The sequence below is a fragment of the Giraffa tippelskirchi genome, chromosome 5 (assembly GCF_054371585.1).
Source record: "Giraffa tippelskirchi isolate mGirTip1 chromosome 5, T2T-mGirTip1v1.2.pri, whole genome shotgun sequence".
NCBI lineage: Eukaryota > Metazoa > Chordata > Mammalia > Artiodactyla > Giraffidae > Giraffa > Giraffa tippelskirchi.
In genome coordinates, this window is record NC_137279.1 from 16,390,254 (window position 1) to 16,409,766 (window position 19,513).

At 35.6% G+C, this 19,513-nt stretch overlaps 2 protein-coding genes across 9 annotated transcripts in view; one reads left to right on the forward strand and one right to left on the reverse strand.

The window, feature by feature from the left end:
- The window catches only part of SHCBP1L (SHC binding and spindle associated 1 like), a 35,685-nt gene extending 21,264 nt beyond the window's left edge, over nt 1-14,421 (forward strand). The window contains exons 6-10 of the mRNA XM_081492532.1: nt 3,554-3,659; nt 11,067-11,220; nt 12,589-12,839; nt 13,447-13,569; nt 14,110-14,421. Coding sequence (XP_081348658.1) covers nt 3,554-3,659; nt 11,067-11,220; nt 12,589-12,839; nt 13,447-13,569; nt 14,110-14,361 — 886 coding nt within the window. The 3' untranslated portion in view covers nt 14,362-14,421. The remainder of the gene's footprint in view (nt 1-3,553; nt 3,660-11,066; nt 11,221-12,588; nt 12,840-13,446; nt 13,570-14,109) is intronic.
- A 3,528-nt stretch (nt 14,422-17,949) lies between these two features.
- Nucleotides 17,950-19,513, reverse strand: part of DHX9 (DExH-box helicase 9) — a 37,957-nt gene continuing 36,393 nt past the window's right edge. For all 8 annotated transcript variants that reach the window (XM_081492533.1, XM_081492535.1, XM_081492538.1 and 5 more), the window contains one exon: nt 17,950-18,895. In XM_081492533.1, coding sequence (XP_081348659.1) covers nt 18,493-18,895 — 403 coding nt within the window. In that variant the 3' untranslated portion in view covers nt 17,950-18,492. The remainder of the gene's footprint in view (nt 18,896-19,513) is intronic.

Consider the following 19,513-nt stretch of genomic DNA (forward strand, 5'->3'; position numbering starts at 1 on the left):
AATCAGAAAGCTTCAAGATATGTCAGTCAAATTGTCTCAAACTGAAATGCAAAGAGAAAAGATCATGAAAAAAAAAATCTAAGAACTGTGGAATAGTTTCAAAGAATGTAGCATATGTGCAATTGGAATACCAGAAGAGAAGAAAGCAAATGGAGCCAAAAAGCAATACTCAAATTAGTAATGGTGAAAAAATTCCAAAATTAAATGAAGACACCAAACCACAGATCCAAGAAGCTTAGAGAACACCAAGTAGGACAAATACTCCTAAAATGTGCAAATAGGCATATTATATTTAAACTGAAGAAAATCACAGATAAGAAAAAAACCTTGAAAGAAGCCAAGAGGGTAAAGAAACCCTACCTTTGTTTGTGTGTGTTCAGTTGTTCAGTCACGTCTGACTCGGCAATCCCATGAACTGTAGCTTGCCAGGCTCCTCTGTCCATTGGATTTTCCCAGCAAGAATACTGGAGTGGGTTTGCATTTCCTACTCCAGGAGATCTTCCCAACCCAAGGATTGTACTTGTGTCTCTTGCATCTCCTGTGTTGGCAGGTGGATTCTTTGCCACTGAGCCACCAGGGAAGCTAACCCCTTGGTTTTTTTTTTTTTTTGGCAAAGTCTTCCAAAAAATTAAAAGAGAAGGGAATACTTCCCGAACTCATTCTATGAGGCCATTGTCACCTTGATACCAAAACTATAGAAAGATATCACAAGAAAACTGCAGAAAATATCCTGTATAAATGTATATGTAGGGACTTCCCTGGTGGTCCAGTGGTTAAGACTCTTGAGTGTCCAATGCACAGGATGCAGGTTCAATCCCTGGTCAGGGAACTAAGGTCCCACATGCTGCAGGACATAGCCAAAAGACTTAAATAAAAAAATAAATGAATAAAATAAATAAATATAGATGCAAAATCTTCAATAATACTTTAACAAACTGGGTCTAGCAACATATGAAATATATTAGACACTATGACAACTGGAATTTATCCCAGGAATGCAAGGTTGGTTTAACATATGGAAATAAATCAATGTAATACACAATAAAGCCACATTATCATCTCAAAAGTTACAGAGAAATCATTTGACAAAATTCCTCTTTTGCGATAAAAATTCTAAAAAAACTTAGAATAGAATGGATCTTCCTCACCCTGTTTAAGGCCATCTATGAAAATCCTATAACATCATATTTACCAATGAAAGAATGGATATTTCCCCGCCTAAGATCAGGAACAAGACAATGATGTCCACTCTTGTATTCAATTGTGCTGGAGGTTCTAGCCAGAGCAATAGGAAAGAAAAATAAATTCATCCAGATCCAAAAAGGAAAATGAAAATTATCTCTACTTGCAGATGACATAATCTTGTATATAGAAAATCCTATAATGAAATGTTTTTCTGCGATGTAAAGAAATTGCTGATACACAAAATAACATGATGGATCTCAAAATAGTCTGACTGAAAAACTCCAGACACAAGAGAATACATAGCATATTTTACTTTTAAATTCCATTTAAAAATTACAAAAAAGGTAATGGTACTGATGAACCTATTTGCAGGGCAGGAATAGAGATGCAGACATAGAGAACAGACTTGTGTATATAGCTGGGGAAAGAGAGGGTGGGACGAATTGAGGGTAGCAGTGAAGCATATGCATTACCATAAATAAAATAGAGAGCTAATGGGAAGTTGCTGTATAACACAGGGAGCTCAACCCAGTGCTCTGTGACAACCTAGAGGGGTGGAATGGGGTGAGGGGTGGGAGGGAGGTTCAATAGGGAGGGGACACATGTATACTTATGGCTGATTCACATGGCTGTATGGCAGAAACCTACACAACATTGTAAAGCAATGATCCTCCAATTAAAATTACAAGAAAGGAAAATCTGTGACAAAAAGATCAGTGGGTTTCTGAAAGTCGATGTTGAGGACTGACTGCAAAGATGTATGAAGGAACTTGTATGATGGGAATATTCTATATCTTGTGTTATGATTGAGTTAAGTGGGTGGATACATTTGTGAAACCTCATAGAGTGGTTCACTTAAAATGAGTGTTATGTAAATTATACATTATTAAAAGTATAATTTTAAAAATCACTGACATATACCTTTAATTTTAAAACTAGGATTGTATGATAAACTATTTCCTGTATGTAAGATGCTTTACTCTTTGAGCAACTAGTAATTAGATATATGGTGGAAAAAATGTATGAGTAGTTCTCTTTCTCAAATCAAAATTTGCTTAAATAGGTATAAAAATGCTGAATGAGTTTGATGTTGAAATGTTAAATGAAACTTTTCCTTTGGAGGACATTGCTAATATCTTAGAGTTCAAAATTTAATCATCGGAATGATTAATACCTAGGAACAGTTTTCTGAAATTTTAAGTTTCACAAAAATGTTGGTAACTGAGATTGCTGCTTATATGTGGAACCTGCAAAAAAGGTGCAAATGAATTTAGTTACAAAACATAAGTAGAGTCACAAACGTGAAAACAAACTCATGGTTACCAGGGCATAAGGGGGAGGGGAGAGAAATAAATTGGGATTGACATATACAGACTACACAGTGTATATAAAATAGATCACTAATAAGGACCTACTGTTATAGCACAAAGAACTCTACTGTATACCCTGTAATGACCTATATGGGAAAAGAATCTAAAAAAAATGGTGGATATATGTATATGCATAACTGATTTACTTTGCTGTACACCTGAAACTAACACAACCTTATAAATTAATTATGTAACAGTAAATTGTTGAATATTGCTAATTGAAACATGAGCTGAAAAATATTGGTATTAATGCTGCATCAAGCAATAATCAAAGTGCTGCAGAGACCCCAAAAGATTACACATAAAGAGACTACTGGTAAATATGTTGAAAAAAGAATGTCCCTTTTGGCGTGGCTGACAGTAATGATAAAAGTTATACTCAATTTTTTTCTTTCTTTTGATAACATTTTGATAGGAAACAGGAACTGAAAAGAAAAGCAGAAAGAAGAGAAAGAATGGAATTACCTAAAAGTGCTGAATAGCAATCAGTTAAAAACAATGAAGAAAGAAGCTAGAATTGTTTGATGGAGGCCAACAGCCAACTTATCCTGTTTCAAAGGATAAGTTCTCCCTAGATACAAAAACAATCTTAAATAAACATAGTATCTCAAATTAGGCAGGTCCCCAAACATTCTTATACCTCAGTAGCACAGACATAACCTATCTCTGCTTTGAGTGTCTACAATTCAATGTATTATGAAAGTATAATCAGGAAATCTTCTATTGTACTGAAAAGTCAAGATGACTGAGGTATTGATTGTAGTGGGTTGCATGCAGATTTTCACTAAAATGAAAAGATTTCAGAGTTCGATGGTTTAAACACTCAGTTATCTAAAAGATCTCAATTATTCCATCACTCTCAAGTTGCTCATTGCTCTCAAGAAGCTTAAAATGAATGGAACCTATTTCTCAAAGATGCTTAGTACCAAGTTTTAAGTAGGTGTACCTTGAGTATTTTTCATATTGATTTAATTAAAAATAAATGTTTTCAACTTCAGAGTTCATGGGCCTTTCTTTCCAAGAATTCTGAGGCGTAGGAAAGGAAAAAGAAACTTTGGAAAGACTATAACACATATCGTAGCAAAAGTGATGACTACTGACATGGTAAGAAATACACTTTATTCTTATTTGTTCATTTAAGTTTTAGCTGCATATAATTAGAAAAGAAGCTCTTTGAAGGTTGGATTCTTGTCTGACATTAATGTCTTAATTCTTCCATTACACCCAGCTCAGTGATCGACATATAATAGGTACTAAATAAATAAATGTCCACAACTATTTACAGAGTACTAATCTTGTTGCCAGGTGCTATGCTAGCACCTATGGGAGAGAAATATGAGAAATACTGCATTTGAGGGAGATACACTTTTGAACCAGACCCACAGTCCTGCTTCTTCCATACATCTGACCAGTTTGAATGATGGTGGAGATGTTGTTTAGTCGAAGCTGAGTCGTGTCCGACTCTCTTTGTGACCCCATGGACTGTAGCCTGCCAGGCTCTTCTGTCCATGGGATTTCCCAGGCAAGTATACTGGAGTGGGTTACCATTTCCTTCTTCAGGGGATCTTCCCGACCCAAGGATCAAACCCACATCTCCTGCATTGGCAGGTGGATTCTTTACCACTGAGCCACCTGGGAAGCCCTATGGTGGAGATACGGACAAGTAAATAGGCTATTGCAGTTGCAACACAGAATGACATAATAAATGCTACGATAGGAGTATATACAGGAGGCACATAGGACGGGTACATAAGCAGAGTTAGGAACTCTGGCAATGCTGGCTGAAAGAATAACTCAGATGAAACCTAAAGGATGAGTGTAAATTTAACTAGCCCAAGTGGGGAAATGTTCTAAGTCATCTCACTTGACCTCTCAGTAGTATTTCACAGCTCTCTCCTTGAATAGTTTTTCATTGTCTTCTGTTACTTTGCTGGTTCAATCTCTTTAGTTGTTGCTGTTGTTTTTCTCCTTCTGTCCTCTAAATGCTTGGAACTTATCTTTTTTCTGCACTATAATATGCCTAAGTGATTTATGTGATCTTTTCCCATGACTTCAGTTATTTACACTGATAATCTAAAATGTGTATCCACAGCCCACATTTTTTGTTGGGCCCCAAACCTGTATGTCTAGCTACCTATTGCTCATCACCCCTTAATTATCTCCTGAGTACTTCAACTCAGTGTCCACAATTAAATTCATGATCTTATCCAGTAACTAGTTTATGTTCTAGAGTTCTCTGTTTCAGTAAACAGCACCACCATCTACCCAGTTGTTAATTAGTCTTCTGAGAGTTTATCATCCCATCACCTTCATATTCCCCCTTCCTCCCTCACTAAACCACATCTTGGTGTACACCACATTGTTTCAGAGAGCTACTGTATGTCCTTAAGGTCTCAATTTAAATGTCGTTTCCATAGAAAAAAACTTGCTCAACCTTCCAGAATACATAGACTACATACTATGCACCCTGCACGTTCCCTTACTGTCACTTTTCCTTATAACTGTGTTAAATATTTTCTGTGGCTACCTATTGAATGTATGTCTCTTTTACTATTAATATACTAGCTTTTAAGAGCAAGGGAGCATGATGATTGGTACAAGGTGGGTGCTGAGCATTTTTTGTTGAATTAGTAAATAAGTACATGTTTGACAGAGTATGGGGTATATATGAGGAACTAAAGAAGTCCAGAAAGGATGGTATTTAATACCTAGTAGAAGAGTGATTAGAGATAAAGCCTGGCCTATTAGACTGGTCTTATCCGTTATCTTACCAATTTTTATTATTTTAAACAAAATTTAATTTTCCTTTGATTTGCTTATTGGATAAGATTTTCAATAATATTAATTATTCCACCAATTATATTTGTAAACATCTTTTGACACATCATTGTAAAGTAAGGTATAGATTTTATCTCCAGCCTTTTAAAATATTTTTATTTTTGCCTATCTTTTTGTTTTTAAATCTGTTTTTGGCTTTATTTTCCTATATAACAGTAAAATATTTCTGTGATTTTTATTCAGTGCTTTGCAACTCTGTCTTCATTTGTGTAAGTAAATATCCACAAACTTCAGAGGACAGGACAATGAGAGGAAGACTCCTCTGAGGAGGCAGCATCATCAGTTTCTACTTTGCTTAGATCTTTGATTTTAGATTTACCTTTGAAGTGGACAAAATATTTTAATTTGGTGTACCTAGTCACAGCTATGTATATAAGCCTTTAACAGTTTTCTTAACTTTGAAGATTCTTTAATCTTTTTCCTGCTCTACACTCTCTCCTTAAACAGTTTTATCCATGCCCATTATCATTATGCTGGTGATCTTTACAAGCAGTGTAGTGAAAAGGCATGGACTTTGTAGTTAGGTAGCCCAGTGTTGAAATAGCCTGTTTGGGGCAAGCTGCCTAACTCTGAACTCCAATTTCTTTATTTTCAGAGTGCTTTAAAAAGAGAAAAAAACTGTGCTGATTAAGAGGATGATCTCTGGAGCCAAACTGCCTGGATGCAGAGTCTGGCTTTGGCACTTATTAGTTATGTGATTTTCAACAAGCTGTTTTCCCATTTGCGCTTTAGTTCCTCATCTGTAAAATAGGGATAATACTGTGTTCTTTATTTATAGAGACTATATGAATTCATATTTGTGATGTGCTTAGAATAATGGCCAGCACATAGTAAGTACTCAATAAATGTTTTCTACTACTATGATGGCTACCACCACTACCACCACCATCACAACTACCACCACCAATACACCACTGAACTTTATCTTTTTGTTTTTTTGAGGATGAAATGAGATGCTGTGTATAAAATACCTAGCAGTGCCTGGCATGCAGTGGTTTTTCAGTAAACTTATCCCCTCTTGCATTTTTTGCTGATCAACATCACTACAAGTTCTTCTCACATCTTTACCTTATGTCTCACTAACATACAAAAATCCTAAATTTGAACTTACTGTTTTTTTGTACACAGTCTGTCCTTAGTCCTCTTGTATTTCTATTGAATTAATGTCCTAAATACCCTTCCAGTCAACTGAACTAAATATGTCTTTACTTCCCTAAGCTCTCAAATTGTGATGACTGTCTTTACGTTTAGACTCAGTCTGATTTCTGAGTCATTCCTGACAGAAATAAGCAGTATTTGTTTCAGTGCTTAAACTAAGGTTCAACATTAGTTATTCTATATTTAGGAGAAATATCAATGTCCCCATTGTTCATCACAGGACTCTATCCTGTTCCTTCTTTGTCTAGAAGGCAGGATAGTGTGGTGGTGGAGAATATAAGCTTTAAAATAATAAAAGCTAGGTTTGATTCATAGCTTTTCTTCATAATAATTGGGTTAGATTTAAAAAATCACATACTTTCTTATTTCCTTATCTATAAAAAGGAGTAATGAAGTGTATCCTATAGAGTCATTAGGCTTAAGTAAAATAATTTATGTAAATTTTTAAGCAAAGTGCCTACCACAAAAATGTGAACTACTAATACTATTACTATTTTGCCATTCAGATCTCAGTCATGTACCTGTCACTGTCAGAGTTAGTTTCCCTGTAGTGCTTCAGAAAGTGTGGTAAACTGTATCTGAAAATATACCAGGTACAAAGAATAATCAGTTCCCTTCCATCTGCACTACTGAGTCTGTTGCTACCTGACTCCTCAGAGAGACTGTGCTTTTGGTTATTCTTTCTCTTTCTTGTATCTTTTTTCCCTTTTTTTTTTTTTGAAATTGAGATGAAGTTCACATTAAAAAATGAGTTACTTTAAAGTGAACAGTTCACTGACATTTAGTAATATTATTTCACTAAATTGTGTAACTGTCATGTCTATCTAGTCCCAAAACATTTTCATCACCCCCCAAATAAAATCCTATATCCATTCAACTGTTAATCTCATTCTTCCCAGGCCCTGACAACTACCAATCTCTTGTAGATTTACCTATTCTGCATATTTCATATAGATAGAATCATATTATATATGACCTTTTGTGTCTGGCTACTTTCACTTAGCATAATGTTTTTGAGGTTCATCCACTTTGGAGCACGTATCAGTACATCATTTCCTTTTTCATGGATGAATAATATTCCATCGGAGAAAGCAATGGCACCCCACTCCAGTACTCTTGCCTGGAAAATCCCATGGATGGAGGAGCCTGGTAGGCTACAGTCCGTGGGGTCGCTAAGAGTCGGACACGACTGAGCGACTTCGCTTTCACTTTTCACTTTCATGCATTGGAGAAGGAAATGGCAACCCACTCCAGTGTTCTTGCCTGGAGAATCCCAGGGACGGGGGAGCGTGGTGGGCTGCCGTCTATGGGGTCGCACAGAGTCGGACACGACTAAAGCGACTTAGCAGCAGCATGTATATACCACAATTTGCTTATCCATTCATCAGCTGATAGACATTTGAGTTGTTTCCACCTATTGTGAACAGTAACATATACAAATGTTAGTCTGACTACCTGTTTTCAATTCTTTTGAGTATGGTAATTCTATGTTTAACCTTTTAAAGAGTCACTAAAATGTTTTCCACAGCCATTGAGCTATTTCATATTCCCACCAGCAATGTATGAGGGTTTTGATTTCTCCACATCCTTATCAGCACTTATCTGTCTCTTTCATTACAGTCATCCTAACGGATATGAAATGGTATCTCATTGTGATTTTGTTTTTCATTTCATCTTTTCATGTGTTTATTGGCCATTTGTATGTCTTATTTGGAGAGATATATACTCAAGTCCTATGCCTATTTTTAGTTGGGTTGTTTGTCTTTTTGTTATCAATTATGAATTCTTTATATAGATACTAAATTCATTTTAGATATATGTTTGCATATATTTTCTCTTGTTCTGTAGTTGTCTTTTGACTTTCTTAATAATGTTCAGTGATGCAGAGAAGTTTTAGTTTGTTCAACAAATTTGAAGTTTTCAACTGCTATTTTGTCAAATATTCTTTCCAAAGAAAAGGTCCAAATGCTTTTCTGGGTTTCCTCAGGTGGTTTCTGTTAATTTTTTTTTTCTTTTTAATTTTCCCTGTGAATGGACCATAGTTTACTGTTTGTTTGTATGTCTTATAATTTTTGTTGAAAACTGGGTATTTTTAATATTATAACATGGTAACTCTGGGACTTGGATTCTATCCCAAGAGTTTGCTGTATTGATTGTTGAGGACTGCAGTTGTCCATATGTTTAGTGAGTTTTCCAAACTATTTTTGCAAAGGCTCTATTCTGTGTATGGCTGCTAAAGTCTCTATTATGTCACTAACTGAGATACAGTTAGTGACCTGACAGAAATTTCCCTATTGTAAAGTAATTAGCCTCCAATTAAAATAAGTTAATTTAAAAAAAATTAAAAAATCTTGTCTTTGCAGATTAGGTACTCTTCAAAGCTATGTCAGGCTGCCTACAACTCTGCCAATTGCTTTCACATTCTGCTTGCACAGGGCCATGATCAGCCAGAAGCACAAGCTTAAGGTCTATACAGATCTTTTCTGAGTATATGCATCCATCCCTGAGATTGTGCATTTCATTGTAGATTCCCAGGATATGAGGTAGCTCTTATTACCCCAAGAATCTTCCTCTTCAGCTTCCTCATTTGTACGCTTTTCCTTGTCCCTTCCTTCATCCTTTGTCCCAGGTAGCTTTGGGTATAGTATGTCTTTAAATGCTTTTATCAGCTGCTACTTGAAAAGCTCCTCCATCCTGAGGGAGGTAAAACAAAGGTCAGTTTCTTTGCCAGTCCCTCTTCCGAGATAAGGGGGAATAAGAAAAATATAAATGATGGGAATTCCCTGGTGGTCCAGTGGTTAGAACTCCAAGCTTCCCACTGCAGAGGGCATGGGTTCAATCCCTGGTCAGGGAACAAAGATCTTGCAAGCCACATGCATGGCGCAGCAAAACAAAACAAAAACAAAACCCAAACAAAAAACTCAAGGGAAAAAAATGCAGTGGATTCTAGAGTTTTTCCACAGCATTTATTTACAGAGATAATCCTTATACTGTTTGCCACAGATGTATAAGAGTACATAAGATGTAATACAAGCACAAATGATTATATTGGTTTGCTGATTTAGTGAGGATTATTATAAGAGTTTCATATATATATTTCTAGAAAAAAGTTCACTCCTGCTTATCAAAGAAAATTAAAATTAGGCAGCAAAAATTGTGAAAATGGCAAATATTTTAATACATTTAAAAGATACCCCATTCTGATGAGCTTGCAGAAAAGTGAGTTCTCAGATCAGGTTTCAATTGGTTAAACTTTTCTGGAGGGCAGTTTAGCAATATGTATACAAGAGGCTTAAAATGTTTTATACCTTTTGACAGTAATTCTCAATCTAGCAATTTACCCTAAAAAATAACCAGAGATGTGCATAATTTATTTGTGGTAGTATTTTCATATTGAAAAATTATAAGCCATCTAAATAAGGATAGAAAATCATAACATAAATTATGACACATCAGGACTTCCCTGATGGCCCAGTGGCTAAGAGTCTGCACTACCAATGCAGGGGGGCCCAGGTTCGACTCCTAATCAGGGAACTAGATCCCACATGCTGTATCTAAGACTCAGACAGTCAAATAAATAAATAAATAAATAATGACACATCTATATGATGTATTATTATGTAATTTTAAAAAATTAGGCTTTGAAAAAATATTTAAAGACATGGGGAAATGTGATATAATGAGAATCAAGATTCAAAATCATATGCATCCATCTTATGATATATCAGTATTATAATGTGAATATATGTATAGGAAAAAGACAAGGAAAATAGTTCATATTCTATTTAGGTAAAAATTTGTTAAAATTTCCGTTTTTGTTATGCTTTGTTTCAATTTTCTATTTTTTATAATAAGGAAAAAGATACATGAATGATAATGCTGTTTCTATTGGGATAAAAGAATAGACATTTTTTCACAGTATATATTTAGTTTTCAAATTTTATTTTTCAAGTTCCTCATTCTTACTGACTCTAATAATGAAGTTCTTTCACCTTTTCTACTCCCAGTGCAAATTCCTGGTACTTTTTCATTTTAGTTTTAGAATCTGTAATAAATTTTTGATGGTTTACCAAAATTTTAGGGTCAGTTTGAGTTAAAGGAGATAAAGCAGTAGTTTCCAATAGGAAAGAGATCTGGGGTCATCAAAACCTAGACCTAAAATTTCACTTCACTCACTCACTCACTCTGTGTCCATGTGCAAATCATTTACTCTCACTGAGTTTCAATTTTTTAACATTACAAGGGTATAATAATACTTTACCTCAAAGAACTGTTGTGAGGCTTAGGAGGTAAAGGTCACAATAACTTCCGGCTGTATTTAGTAGCTTTAAAAATTATTAGGGATTGTAAAGAAAATATCTTTTCATTGTTCTTTGAGCATTTAATGAACATAAATATACACAATATTTACAGTGCATTACCTATAAGATAAGGTGAAAAAGCACATTACCAAGGAGTTAACTGAGTTTAATGACCTATGTCAGTTAGACCTACTGTTCTATTTCTTCTTTTCAGGTTAAGGACTTATCTCCAGACACACTTCTCCAACAGCATGATGATTTGGATTTGGCTTTGGACAGCTGTTACAGTGGAGATACAGTTGTTATTTTTCCAGGAGAATATCAAGCTATAAATCTTGCTTTATTGACTGATGACATCGTTATAAAGGGTTAGCAAGATGTCCTTTTTCATCTTTTAATAGCAATGTATTCTGGGCAAACTGTATATTATAAAACATGGTTAATCAGATTACTAGAAATTAGAACAGAGCTTCACATTTCACAAAAATCCCTTATGTGCCTTTTCCAATTAATATTTTCTCACCTGTCCAGTGTGGGCGTCTAGATGGCTCAGTGGTAAAAAATTCAGCTGCCAATGCAGAAGATGCAGGAGATGAGGGTTCAATCCCTGGGTTGGGGAGATCCCCCGGAGGAGGAAATGGCAAACTGCTCCAGTATTCTTGCCTGGATAGTCCCATGGACAGAGGAGCCTGGTGGGCTACAGTCCGTGGGGTCACAAAAGAGTCAGACACGAGTGAGCAATTGAGCATGCACGCACATATGCACCTGTCCAGTGGTATATTATCTGTACAGACTACCTCATTTGGACATACTGTACCAGAGCAGATCAATGAGACTGTTTTCCTATGATAAATAATCAAAGTCAGAATAAAACAAAAAAACCCTGCTCACAGTATCTTCCATCAGCTCTATTTTTCACCTACTTTTTTCTCGTCTCCACACATTTCATATTACTTTAGTAGAAAACCCAAATATAAGGTTATATTAAAACACACTTTTTTCAAAAAGCTTCATATGGAAACTTACTAAACTAGAAGTAAAAAAGCAGAGTTTACTAAATTTCCTTTAGATTCTGAACATATTTAGTGACTTTAATTCTGCCCTTTTACATTAAGGTTATTCCCATTGTCTGGCCAAAAGACAAGACAGGTGACTTAAACTTTGCTATCATTTCAAAAATTGAGCATAATTCTCACTAGATTTTGATGACTGTAATGTTACATTTTGCTGAACTATATGGGTAATAAGGATTGTATTTGTTAATTTTAAAAATTTGTTGTCTTTAATATCCACCCCCTCATTTTTGGATAGGTGTTAAACTTAGATGATTGTGACTACTTCTAGAGCAAAATTATAGATATGATTACAATAATCTTATAACCTTATTCAACAGTCTGCCAGCCTTTTTTGTTAATTCATTATGGTCTTGAAACCAGGTTATGGTAAGATGCTTTTTGTATCTTACACATTTTGTAGATTACTGCTATGTAATATAGAGAAATATGTAGTGGAATGTGTGTGTTAAGTACCATAGGTTCATTTACGTTTATTATAAACCCATATTCTTCCATCATGGCATCAAAATAAGGACACAGACTACATTATAGTTAAGTGTCTAAATGGTTGACTGAATAATTACAAATGTTACTTGTAATAGCAAGTGTTACTGAATGACTAATGGGCTTTAAGCTTTTGAAGTAGTCATTTAATTATGTATTTTTGTCCCTATAAATCAGGAATTGGAAAGAGAGAGGAAATAATGATTACTTCTGAACCTTCTCATGACAGTTTTGTGGTGTCCAAAGCTGATAATGTGAAACTAATGCATCTATCTTTGATACAACAAGGGACAGTTGATGGTATTGTGGTGGTAGAGTCTGGTCACATGACTCTAGAAAACTGTGTATTAAAATGTGAAGGAACAGGAGTATGTGTCCTTACAGGGGCTGCTTTGACGATTACAGACAGTGAAATAACTGGTGCTCAGGTATTTTATTTTATAAAATTTATGGGTTTATTTGGCTGTATATAACTTTGACTGATCTTAATATGTAAACAGAAGGTACCAATTGTTTTATCTTTGAATAGAATTTTAATTAAGCTTGGAAACTGATAAAATTAAACGAGAAGTACAAGCATGTCATTTTGTACACTTAGTATACTTAGGAAAGGGAACTGCCTGAGTCCAAAGTAAGAAATTAGTTTTGTTGATGTGTGCTTTTTTAAAAAATCTAGGAATCAGTGGTTGTAAACAGATTATGAGTCAGGTTAACTGATTTTAGCATTATGAAGGATTTAAAGTATATACATTAATTTTTATAACTACTGAGAATAATTGCTGTAAGAGATCTTCCCTTCTAAGATGTGATTTGGGTGGAGAGCCATGAAATGGTCCATACTTCAGCCTTCCTATAGGTCTAATTATTGACAGTGTTTTCAATGTTTTAAACATTTCCACAATAAATTGTATTATTGTATTTTCATGTAACTTAATATGTTTAGACTGCTAATATAAAACTAGTTTTCAAATCTAAAGAAAATTTTGGAGGTGTACATGTGTTTTGTAGGTTGTTTTATTTGCTTTTAATTTACAGGGTGCTGGTGTTGAACTGTATCCTGGGAGCGTAGCCATTCTGGAAAGAAATGAAATTCATCACTGTAATAACCTTAGAACCTGTGACAGTTCAAAAAGCACTTTAGGTGGAGTTAATATGAAGGTATTCTAATATTTTTTAACCTAGACTTATCAACTTAAATTCTTAGTAAATAACTTTGAACATGAGAAAGGGGTAAGTTCTTTTTAGATTTTTTTTTTTCATTGAGCCAGACTTGTAGTATTAATACATTTGGCCAAGTAAAGCAAATAGAGGATAAATATATTAAGAAACATTTAAGTAGTTCAAAAGTTGTAATCTAACCAATTAAAACAAATAGCAGTAATATTTAAGTGAAATGCCTTCGCATTCTTTTCTACTTATGTAAATTCTACCTTTCTAGATCCCTCTCTAGACTTGTATAGTTAATGATAAACTTGAAAACTTCATATACTATTTCCTCAAACATTTTTGTAGTTAATATTACATTAAACACGAATCCAGTGTGAGGAAAATAACACTTGTTCAAAACTGAGATTAGTTGTTTTAAGGAAATGTGTGAGCTCAAGAATTAAGTTCTAGAGTTTTGTGAAATGTTCATTAGTTCATATTTAATTTTTAGAGAAATTACTGAAAACCTAATTTCCTTGAATAATTTAACAGGTTCTTCCAGCACCCAAATTGAAGATGACTAATAATCATATTTACAACAACAATGGCTATGGAGTAAGCATTCTTCAACCAACTGAACAGTTTTTTATTGTAGCAGAAGAAGCCCTCAACAAAGGGGCTGCTTCAGGAGATAAAAGAGATGATAATATGCTCTCTAAAGTAATGCAAAATCTGAATTTGGAAATGAATAATAATAAAATAGAAGCAAACTTAAAGGGGGATATTCGAATAGTAACAAGTTGAAGCATCTGGATTTAAAGTTTTATATTTCAGATATTTAATAAATCTCATATCCCACAGAAATGGTAATTCAAATTTTATTTAATTAAATAAATTATTAAATAAAATAAATTAAATAAATTTAAGGGCTTCTCTAGTGGCTCAGAGGGTAAAGCATCTGCCTGCAATGCAGAAGACCCCAATTTGATCCCTGGGTCGGGAAGATTCCCTGGAGAAGGAAATGGCAACCCACTCCAGTATTCTTCCCTGGAGAATTCCATGGACAGTGGAGCCTGGCAGGCTCCAGCCCATGGGATCAAAGAGTTGCACACACCTGGGCAACTCACACACACTAGGTGAGCTAACCTGGTTGTATTTAATGCTCTCACTGAAGATTCATTTTATTGCTCAAAATGTCTTTGAAATATCACACAACATAAGAGCTAAATGGTAATACCATCACCACCCATTCCAAAAGCAAATATGGTTTAAAATTCTTTCAAGTTTTTGCTCACACCATGGGGCAAGAGGAATCTTAGTTCCCTGACCAGGGATTGAACCCAAGCTCCCTGCATTGACAGCATGGAGTCTTAACCACTGGACCACCAGGGAAGTCCCTGAATATTGTTTCTTACAGCCTTAGTCCAATAAGAAGCGTTAGGTTTTTTATGTAGTTTATGGCCAATTTATGTTCAATTCCTGATTCATTCCTACGTATCTGTGCAGGTAACTGGAATTCAAGCTAAGAGTTATATAGGATTAACTATAGGAAACACAAAAAGTCAAAATAAGACAAAAAACAAAGAAAATGTATCTCTCCCTTATATTCAAGAAATCCAGAGGTATTCAGTTACAGAACTAGCAGATGTTCCACATGGGTACTCAGTATTAGGTGTTGAGTGCTAGAAATTCAAGTGCTTCAAGTTTCTTGTCTTCCATTTGTATGATTTCTATCCAAAATCACCACATGGTCTGATAGCGACTCTTGCTCAAGCCACTGTCTAAATTTCAGCCAAGCAGAAGGGATAAGACCTAAGCCATACACGTTATACTAACTTTTATGCCCCCCCTCCAGCCATAATCTAATCACATGGCTATATCTAAGTGCAAATTAAGCTAGAAAATATAACCTTTAAATTGGATTGCCATGTGCTCTACAACAGGGTGTTTTTTTAAGAAACTGGTCTTTTTCACAAAGCACAATTTACATTATTTCAGGATATAAAAGGAAATAAGCACAGGCTTCAGCCCTTCATCTTTCCTTCTGCAAACTGACTATCTGTAATTTAGTAAAAGTGACCGTGTTGCTATAAATCTCTTAACGCTGAATTTAATAAATGTTGTTCTTCAGTATTTCACTGAATAGCTTTTTTTAAAACACACGGTTGTCTTTGCCAAATGACATAAAAAATAATTTGAGGAGGAGGCCTTAAGAAAAAGCCTCTTTATAATCAATAAGCTGTCAAAGTGGGATTTTCCTTTCCAATTCTCTACTTCCTTGTTTCCTGCAAAGAGTAGCTGATGGACAGATAGACCTTTTTGAGACTGAACAGAAAGCAATAGCCTTGCATGAACAAACTTCTCAGTCATTGGTCACCTGCCTCCTTTTGGTTGCTTCCATTGGTTTCCAACCAATTACTTCTCAGGCCTACTTTACAATCATTCCTCCTGCCCCCTATTCTCAGTTTACTGAAGCATCCACAAAGCGTTTTTAAGACTAAGAAATTTGAAGTTTGATAGTTATTTTTCTCCCTCCTTTGCCTTCCTACCCTTACATTTTCTCTCCATCATAACGTAAGAGGCTTCAGCACTACCAATTTATTATCAAACAGTTCTGCAGGTTGCAGTCTGGCACGGGTCCCACTGGGCTTAAAAATCAGTGTTTCTGGATGCTCTTGGGGAGGATTTATTTCCTTGTTCACTTGGGTTGTTGGCAGAATTCTGTTGTTGCAGCTGTAGGATTGAGAACTGTAGTCACCTGGGGCCTACTCCCAGCTTCTAGTGACCAACTGCATTTGGGTTATGTCTTCCTTCCTCCATCTTCAATGCTAGCAACAATGGACTGAGTCCCTTTCCTGCTTTGAATTTCTATCTCCCTGACCCAACTCTTCTGCCCTCTCCCTTTCACTTCTAAGAACTCGTGGTTAGATTGAGCCCACCTGGATAATCCAGGGTAATGTCCCCATCTTCTGTTACATCTGCAAAGCCCCTTTTGCCACGCAAGATACATACTCACAGGCTCTGGGAATTAGGATGTGGACATCTTTGAGGGGCCATTCTGCTTACCACCCATCTTAATTTTCGAAGTCAAGGGATGACAAATCCTAATTCTACTCCTCAAATGGGATTTAAGAAGCTTCCTCCTCCAGGACCAACCAACACATAGCTTGTATACATTTAGAAGAGATTCTAATTCAGAACCTAAAGAGGTGGTTCCGTTTTTTCTGCTGTCTTTCCCTTTTGTGCACATACCTGGCTGGCCTACTGATTTTGGAATACAGGCATTGGGTCCTAGTAACCATTGTATTCCACACTGTACTGTGCATTGCAAGTAATAATGTTAACTGTTTTAAAGGAATGCTACCAATGGGTCTCTGCTTATGCAGAGAAATGAGGTTTACAATCCAGGACTGTTAAGGATATTTCATCATAATTGCTGGGGATGGAAATGTTAGGATTTTGGAGGTGAAGACTGGACAAATCAAGATGAAAAGAGTGGTGTTGGTGTGCAAAGAAAAGGGATGAATTAGAACCCCTTTTTGTAAGGAGTAGAGTTTTCTTTGCTCCACTGCAATGCCAGCAGCTATGGTAAAGTCTCAACTAAAGAACAGAATGGGAACCATAATACTAGACTCTCTTGTCAATTTATTAGAAGCAGTAAAAGGGGCAGGTGGCTACAAACCAAAGGACTGAAAGGACTCCTCAACAGCACAAGGTGTAAGGAGTTGCTAATTCATTCTTTGTGAGACACATAAGATGCAGTGAATTAGGGGGTTTTCTTCAGTTTGGAAAGTTTTGTTTCTGGACAGCAATATATTGTTCAATAAGCAGTCTTTTTTACAAAGGTCTGATGCACAGAAAGAAAAAGCTCAGTTGGAGATACAGATTTGAGAGTCTATAAATAAACTGGACTAATCAGCAGTTAACTGTTAAAGGTAATCTAAAGAACATATGTACTGTGAGAAGAGGATTTTGAAAATGCCAAGACAAAATATAAGTTGTCCAAGATCATTCACATGTCAGCAGCATTAAGATATGAACTCGGTTCTAATCGAAAAACTTTGTAATCTCTACTATACTGTGCTACTTCTGCAATGAAAAATGTGAAAATTCACTGGAAACAAAGTATATACTAAGTGTATAAACGTCTCCACTAAAATAACTTAGCTTAACAAACATCCTTTGAAATACATGTTAATGTAGTTATTTGTCAAACACCTAAATATTATGCACTGATGAAGCTTTGCTTACCTTAGTTTTCTGGATTAATTTTTAAATTTTAATTTTAAAATTAATTTTAATACTGGAAACGAACCAGGAAAAAGAGAACGCTGACCTTGGTCTTAGATTTTTCAAAGACAAAGGTTGGGAAAAAGTAAAAATACTCAGTCCTTGGTCAAAAGTTTTATTCAGGTATAGAGATCCATGTCAATTGGGTACTGGCCAGTATTTAAAGCAAAAATAACAGCAGCATTCCAAGGCTATTTATTCTAACTACTGTAGGTTATGACATCAGTTGGTATAGTTATGAAATTAAGCAGTTTTTCCTCTGATGTTTAAAACTAACGAAATGTAATTAACTGGCATTGTAAAATTATTCTAATGTGTAAGACCAACAATTAACTATACATGGCCAGTATTCAATGTAATACTTTATTTTCTATTGTATTAAACTAAAATCAAGAAAATATCAAGTTAATTTTAAAGACAATTCTCAACTCCTGAAAGAAAAAAAATACAAACTGTGGTACTTTTATTATAGATTATCTTTTACATAATATAAACAAAATCACTAATATAACTAAATGTCTAGTAGTTTAAACTACAATGAACTACAGAACAGGTGGAAATGGGTTTACTTACTTGCAGCAAATGAAAATGGGTAGCATGCTTTTTTTTTTTAACTGTCTATGGAGACACTGACATAACTAAACTTTAATAGCCTCCACCTCCTCTTCCTTGTCCAAAGTAGCCACCCCCATAGCCCCCTCTGCCACCTCCTCGCTGGAATCCTCCAGATCCTCGGTATCCTCCTCCACTCTCCCCTCTGTAGTCTCCTCCTGACATACCTCTATAGCCACCTCGGGAAAGCCCTCTAAAACCGCCGCCGCCGCCGCCGCCACCTCCAACATAGCTTCCCCGGAAGGAGTTGGAGCCTCCCCCATAGCCACCGCCACTGTAGCCTCCTCTACCACCATAGCCTCCACCACCTCCGTAGCCTCCAGTGCCATAGCCTCCAAGGCCATAGCCTCCACCGCTGTAACTAGAACCTCCCCTTCTATATCCACTTCCATTGTCATAACGAGCCATCTTGGGAGGACGGGGACCATCTCCATACCTAGGAAAAGCACAAAACCACCACTTCAGCAAAGCATCCTGAATACTTCTCAACTAGTCACAAAATATTAACATTTAGTCATATTTGAAAATTAAATACACAAAGGGAATACATCCAAATGCACAAATTAAGCTGAAATAAATCTGCTAACTCCAAGACAGACACAAGAGGAGGCATATCTATAAACATCCATTTTTCTACAGTTCTTACTGGTTCATTCTAAAAATCTTAGAATTTTGGCACGTGCTTACAACTTTCACTCATCTCAAATATACGGCATTCTAAGAAAGTAATAATTTGACCTGGCAATAAATTATTTGACCTTTACCACAAAATATTTTCCTGTATTAACTCTGAAAAATGTTTTTGCAAAATGCCTTTGGGTAATTTACTTACATCTAAATCGGTTTCATATGGCAAAGGAGGGTAATGAAAAACTGCAGAAAATCAAGATGTCTCACCAAAATGTCAATTTAACATACCCCAATCTGCTTATCCCTCCTGTGCAGCTTTTCTTAAGACACTAGCATTACCAATTCAGCTGCTGTTCAAGCCAGAAACATGGTGGGATCTGTCTACATTCCCTCACCTCACTAATCTAGTCACTTCTTATTTCAA